Source organism: Protobothrops mucrosquamatus, unplaced genomic scaffold, assembly GCF_001527695.2.
Source record: "Protobothrops mucrosquamatus isolate PMUCROS unplaced genomic scaffold, P.Mucros_1.0 scaffold2444, whole genome shotgun sequence".
Lineage (NCBI taxonomy): Eukaryota > Metazoa > Chordata > Lepidosauria > Squamata > Viperidae > Protobothrops > Protobothrops mucrosquamatus.
Genome location: NW_015388516.1, coordinates 75124 through 82678, shown reverse-complemented (window position 1 = coordinate 82678; position 7555 = coordinate 75124). Strand labels below are relative to the sequence as shown.

The 7555-nt window shown below is 38.1% G+C and overlaps 1 protein-coding gene across 1 annotated transcript in view; it reads right to left on the bottom strand.

The window, feature by feature from the left end:
- The window catches only part of TMTC1 (transmembrane and tetratricopeptide repeat containing 1), a 109021-nt gene that overhangs the window by 27622 nt on the left and 73844 nt on the right, over positions 1 to 7555 (bottom strand). The window contains exon 8 of the mRNA XM_015825004.1: positions 1545 to 1688. Within this exon, the coding sequence (XP_015680490.1) occupies positions 1545 to 1688 (144 nt within the window). The remainder of the gene's footprint in view (positions 1 to 1544; positions 1689 to 7555) is intronic.

The window sequence follows — 7555 nt, the reverse complement described above, 5'->3', positions numbered from 1 at the left end:
ATCATTGCAGTTGTTAAATAAATCATGTGGTCATTAAATAAATCTGGCTTTCCCCATTGACCTTACTAGTTAGAAGCTGTCTTGAAAGTTGGCAAATGGCAATTACATGACCTTGGGATGCTGCAACCATCATAAATACATGCTCGTTGCCAAGTATCTAAATTTTGATCACATGACCGTGGGGATGCTGCAACAGTTGTGAGTCTGACAGCTGGTCATAAGTCACTTTTCTCAGTACTTCTGTAACTTCAGACAGTCATTAAATGAATGGTTGTAAGTCAAGAACAATTAGATAGATAGATAGATAGATAGATAGATAGATAGATAGATAGATAGATAGATAGATAGATAGATAGATAGATAGATAGATGGATGGATGGATGGATGGATGGATGGATGGATGGATGGATGGATGGATGGATGGATGGATGGATGGATGGATGGATAGGACAGGACAGGACAGGACAGGACAGGACAGGACAGGATAGAACATTAAAACATAATAAAATACTTTACTGTATCTGAGATCCATTATAATAATACACTTGCATAACTTTTTCTCTTACTTCTGTAGTTAATTCTAACATTAGCTCAGTTTTGATGTTACAAGAAAGTTCAAGCTACAGTTTATTCTAACTGAAACAAGCTTTAGCATGCCTTCCATTCTGTTTCTTATTCTTCTTGGTGTGGCAATAAGAAGATTTCACTTTCACTTTAATTCTTGATTAACTACAATTTAGCATTACAGCTAAACCTTAGACTGAGATTAATCTTAACAATAGTTTATTGTTAAGTCTCATAATCCATAATGTAGGTTGACTTGTTTCAATCAAATAATAAGTTGTGGTTCTCACCAATCACAATGGAAAATAGATTACGGCAGTGCCCAAATATCTAATTGGTTGTGTTCACACTAAGCCATACAAATAACATAAAGTCAAAAACTCAAGCAAGGCACTCTGAAACAATGGAAGGGACCAAAGAAAGACTTAGTTTCTACATTACAAAAGCTAAACAGTTGCCTAGTTAGACCTCCATTGGATTGGTTCTCTCTTTCTCTCTCACACTCTCTCCCTCACTCTCTCTCTCAGAGCCACAGTGATTAAATGCTGGGTGAGGGTTCTGGTATTTCCTTAGCCTTGAAAACCGTCTGGGTGACTTTGGCCGGTTATTCTCCCTCTACTGTAGACTGGGAAATTGAAAAACTTTCTGAATTGGACCAGTGTGGTGGATTATATATACTATATATGAATGCATGCGTGGACAAACACACACATGGCAGTTTGTGTAGTAGTTAAAGGCGCCTGGATAGAAACCAGGAGACTATGAGTTCTAGTCCCACCTTAGGCATGTAGCCACCTGGGAGACTTGGGGTCTCTCTCAGTCCTAGGAAGAAGGCAAGGGCAAACCACTTCTGAAATCTTGCCAGAGAAACTGCAGAGACTTGTCTAGGCAGTTACCAGATTGACTTGAAAGCAGCAAAATTATATATAGCCGTATCTCAACTGTAATTGTATAATACTTGAAGGAGTCCGGAAACCTACTTGAGAAGATTTCCAAGATTGAAGAGGACTCTGTTGTGTTGAGGATTCAGCTGGAGAGCTTTACTGTAGTATTCCTTTGCTTGTGCCATGTCTTTGGTCAACGTCCCAAGGTTGTTGAGGGCACTTGCATGACGTGGATACAACCTGTTGAGCAAAAAAAATAAAATAAAAATCAGATCATCTTACTGAATACCAAAAAAAAATCCAAACCATTTCATGTTCGTTGCTTCTTATTAGACCTTCCTATGGCAAGGTTTAATTCTTTCATTTCTACGTGAAGACTTGGGACTATCAGGGAACAGCAACAAGCCTTGATTTGAAGGCCTTCAGCAATCAGTGGGGCTGACCCATGGCCTGTGGATTAAAAATACACATCCATGGAATGTTGTGGCAGGGAGAATTCTGTACTGGGTAGCAGAACAGGCAAATGCTGAGCCCCCTTTGCTTGTACTGTACCCCCAAATCAAGGAGAGGAAGCATCTGGAACCCAAGGGGGAAAGGCTCCAGGAGGAAAAAATAAGGTTCTGCCCCCCACCCTGCCCCACTTCTCTGACTGCCGTTTCCCAGAGGGAAGTGATGAGCATTCTTCCTGTCCCATCTCACCTTTTTTACTTATGAATGTGAAGAGTACAGTCTTTGTTCCAGTAAACAATATCAGCGTTTAAACAGAGATTTTTAAAAAGTCTACTTGCATTTAATCTTGCGGGGTTATTTTTGTTTGGATTTTTAATAAAATACAGCCTTCCAGTTTGCAGTCTTTCTTACAAAGCCCATGTGTAGGCTCAAACACACCAGTATAAAATATATATATATATATATGTTGTTGGAAATGGCAACCATCTGCAAGCAATATCTCTTCTGCTATGCATCTCATTAACCACCAAGTCCTCCTCGCTTCACCTAATCAAGCACCAACTACTGCATTATTTATGAAAGAAAACTGAATTTCATTAAACTCTCACTAGGGCCGCCAGATTCTATTTTTTTAAAAAAAAAAATTAATGTTCCCATCTTTCCAAAATTCTAGGCATTTTTACAAAAAAATAGCCTTTCCTTCATAGTTATATAAAAAACCTAAAACAACTTGATTCCAATTGCCAAAAAAAGGGGTGGAGAGAGAAAGAGAGAGAGAGAGAGAGAGAGAGAGAGAGAGAGAGAGAGAGAGAGAGGGAGGGAGGGAGGGAGGACGGAAGTAATACTTTACATTAAGTTTGGCTTTGAGTTTTGTTTAAATAAGAAGCCGGATGTTTTCTGGAGATCAGATAAATTATTCAGAAGACTCCTTCAACAATGCCTCTTCAGTAGTCAGAACCCATTTAGATAGCTCGGCTTTGAAAACTTACTTGCCTCCCCTTCTATTCCCCAGAAATATTATTAGATTATCCTGATTCCTAGTGAGTCTATAACAAAGTCTTCAGGAAGTGGTAACACCTGTCTCATCTTGGAAGCTAAGCAGAGTCAGGCATGGTTAACTTCTTGGGTGGAAGATATCCAGTGAAAATCAGAACTATAATTAAAGAAAGCAGTGAAAAGCTACAGTAACACTGCTGTCAGCAAAACTGGTAGGAACCACCTTGCTTAGAAGAAGTCTTCGACTATTACATAATAAGATCAGAGTTTTTAAAAAAAAATTGCAAAAGATTAATGATAGCTTCAATACAAAAAACAGAAGGCAGAAATGGATTTCAAGAGAAATACAACCAATCTTTTCTTCTGAAACACTTACATTTTTATAAATATTCTTGACCTTTGAGCCTCACCGGTTGTCCCAGTTATTTGAGTGACACCAAGACTATTCAATATACAACTAAAAACACATGAGGGGAAAAAATGGAAGGGGGATTTTTTTTTACCTGAAGCTACATTCTGTCTTTCACTAAGAATGTCAGTTTACAAGGAAACTCCGTAAAATGAAATGGCTGCACAACTGGCAAAGTCAAGGCCTATGGGAACTAAAGTCCAGATTCTATGCTGAGACCAAAATCCAAAAGAGATATTTACAAGGTCATCAGTTTTAGAGGCTGTTTAGTCCAACAGGGTTTTGAAGGTGCTCTCTGAAGCTGGTAGAAATCATCAGTGCAGAAATTAAATCAAATTGAATGAAAGAATAAGCTGGGGTAGAAAGTTCTAACAGGTGCCAACAACTCAGGTAGGAAATTACAAATGGAAGAGGTCCAGAAGGAATTTACAGACATTGTTGTCTTCCTATTAAAGGGCACACAGGTGCCATCTGTCATCCCTCTCAATCTTCATGAAATAAACGTTCTTGTAGAGGGGGGCACAAAGAGACTGTTTCATTTTTGAGCCTCAGTATAGTCCAAATCTCTTCTCCCAGATACTAGCCTAGACAAGAGATTCAGAGAGAAACAAAGGAGAGATCATAGCATTAGCTCAGAGCTTGCCTGTTCCCAACAGATGGCTTGTGTGATTCTGTTCAAACTAGCAAAAAGGAGAGGTAACATCTCCACCTGTTTGTGTTTTGGGCTCTATTTTTTTTTAGCTAACAAACCTAGAATCAGACACTGCATTTTCTTTTGGTCTGTTATTTGTCTATGATAAGCAATATAGCATTTTTAAAAAAAAAAAAGTAAATAGCACGAGAATTCCAGGAGTTAGCTGTGGTGATCAGTGGCTGCTCTATGTTCCCAGAAACACAAAGTTCACACTTTGTCAAAATAGCTTATAGTTTATAGTGTCCACTCTGTGTGGAAAGTTGGAGTCCTATTGCACCAGGTTACATTATGCTGAATGATAATTCAGCCTATTAGCATTGTGATTCTACGAACATCTCCAGTGTTTCTCAACCTTGGCAGTTTGAAGATGGGTGGACATCAACTCCCAGAATTCGTCAGCCAGCTATATGCTGGCTGGGGAATTCTGGGTTGAAGTCCACACATCTTCAAGCTGCTAAAGTTGAGAAATTCTGATCTAGAATATTCATAGACAGTTTGGAAACCAACCCACAAGCTTACCCTCATCCTACACCCGAGCAACAGATAATCACCACTATTGCAAAGCTATGTTCTTTAATAACTCTAACTAACTAACTCTAACTAAACTCATCATTTTTCTTTCTGACCCATCACACATGGCCAGTCAGCAAGAATAAAGATTTTTCTCCTATTTATTCCACAATCACTACCTTATTGTTATCCTATTTCCTATCACAGGATTTCTTAATCTTGGCAGCTTGAAAATGTGTGGACTTCAACTCCCAAAATTCCTGGCTGGAGAATTCTGGGAACTGAAGTCCACACATCAAGTTGCCAAGTTTGAGAAACACTGTCCTATCAAATCATCCAAGTACAAACACTTCTGCAGAAATGGGATAAGATGAAGGCCCATTTCAATGTATCCATTTATAAAATATATGGTCAAACAGATCATTTAAAATGGTTGAACATTTGCAAGAGTGGGAAAGTGGGGGTCTTGTGCTGTCCTTCCAAGACAAGGAAGAAATCCAAGATAAGTATATTATGTCAGATTTGCCCAACTTATCAAGCCATAGTTTGCTTAACCATAGTTTATTAAATAAATCATAACTGAATGAGGCAAAACATTAGACCACTTGCATGCTGCAACGGCTGGGGTTTCACTGTTCATAAGCCCAAAGTAAATAAGTTATAATATGGTTGAACATGATGGACAAACCCCATCTACATATGTCAGGATTTATGTCTCATATTATGCGGTAAGTGAATACACTTCGCTTCCTGTGTGTTCTGTGAAACCAGTCACCTGTGGTTATAAACTATGAATGATAAAAACTACAATCTATAAGTATATGCACAGAAAGAAAGAAACAAGTAGAAAAAGAGTGGGAAATTTCTGTAATGATCTGTTCATCTCAAGTTTCCCTAGAGCCAAAGAAAAGCTCATTAAATGGTCTATGTCAAAAGCTCATGGAATTGCTTACCTCCTAGAACTTTTTGTTTATTGCTGTATCTATTTAAGAAAATGCAGCTCTTTTGCTCATTTCTGGACTGATTGTTGGCTACGAATGTTCCTGACACAGCATTCTAGTGACTGCAGCCAAACTCCAGGGAGATTTGGCTCTTTATACAGGAAGAGTGTAAATGGCTGATAACCTGAGCCAGAGTTATGACTAAATTCTATCATTTATCCCAGAATTGAAAATACACAGAACGTTGGTGTCTTTGCATCAATATACTGTAGGTATGTAAGAGAAATGAAATTCCACAATCTCTTGCAATTATTATTTTTTTGGCTAGAGATAGAAGAGATACATCATCTTCTGCTTCAATTACTTGGAACAAGGCTGTCTATTGGAGCAAGGAAAATATGTGGAACTTGCATATGCAAAACCATATCTTAACATTTGCACAAAGATACTCTTTCATACATTTTTAATAGGCACAACCAAACATCTTTACTCCGAACCTTCACCATGTTTAGCACAGTGATATTTTAAGGTTGCAATTCTAGACCTCATAATGATCTAGAATCATAGAATTCTATGATTCAATGATTCTAGATCATTATGAGGTTTAGAATTGCATCTTTAAAACATCACATTGTGCTCCAAGCAAAAGTAAAGTATTTTATTTATCTAATTTATATAGTTGCCCATTTCACAAGCAAGCGACTCTGGGCAGCATACAACAAAACTAAAACAGTATTTAACATCATTACCATTAACAAATATAAAAGCATTAAAAAGCTGTAAAAGAACAAAGGAAACAGCCCATAAACAATCCTGGGTTGCTTTATGTGCCATTCCAAGCCTGAACCATTAAAAACAAACCTCATTTAAACCAACAACAGTACATTAATTCTTTTGACAATGTTTACCATATCTGGGCTTCATCATGGTTATGGCTCACATGGACCATTTATTTAACTGTTTACAGTATTAGGTAACCCATTCCAATTGTAAATTTGAACATGTTAGGGTAGTTTGGATACTGCATGTTACATTACGTTTTCCCCTTTAAAACCAAATAACCTGGGTTTGCTGTTAAATACCTGACTGCCTTTAGCACGTTTAGTATTTTTTTTCTAAGCAAAAATTAGCAGGATTATAGTGTGCATTGAAAACAGATTCTCTGTACTGAAGTCCCAAAGACAACATTATTCTCCACAGCTACAATTAAACTCAGGAGGAAAGTTTCACTGGATCAGTGGAATTTCTTCATTCAATTGTACAGGTAGTCCTTGAGTTACAACCTTAATGGAGCATGCCCATCATGATCACAAGTTGTGACAATCATAAAAGGGGTCACCCATGTGACTGACCCGATTTTACAACCATTTTTTGCGGTTGTTAAGTGAACTGATTGTTTGCTATGGGGCATTTTTGCTAAAAATCAGAAATAACTTTTGCCAATTCTTTTGCCAAAAATGTCAAAAATGAGAATACATGATGCAGAGCACTACAAATGGCCATAAATGAAGTCCAGCTGCTGAATGCCCAAAGTACAGTCACATGACTATGGTGTGGGGGGGGCATTGGAACTTTGAATCCAGCCCTAAGTATCCCTAGTGGGGTCCATCATAATTTCAAACAGTCACTAAGTGACCAGTCATAAGTTGAGGTCTACCTGTAGTGGTTTCAGACTACTTTTTGTACAAAGGCCACAGGACATAGAAGAGGTGTTTTTTAAAAAATATATATATATATCCTCCTCCTAATATTTATCACACTCACACACTTACCACTTCTAAGAAAAAAAAACAACCCAACCGCATTAGAAAAATAAAAATATACTTCACTTCACAATTACTTTTGCCTACTCTTTGTAGCTAAAGAACCAGAATAGATGGGAGACACCATAATTGCTGTAGGATCCAATATTTGACCATAATTGCTGTTCCTATATGTCAAACCACATCTTATAGAACAGACATGTCAAACTCGCGATGTCACATGACATCGTGCGACGTATCGGGACGGTTTTGCCATTGCCGGCAATGGGGTGGGCGCGGCTTCTGGATGATGCCTCCAGACCGTGGGCCGGCAGTTTGACACCCCTGTTATAGAACCATGGCTT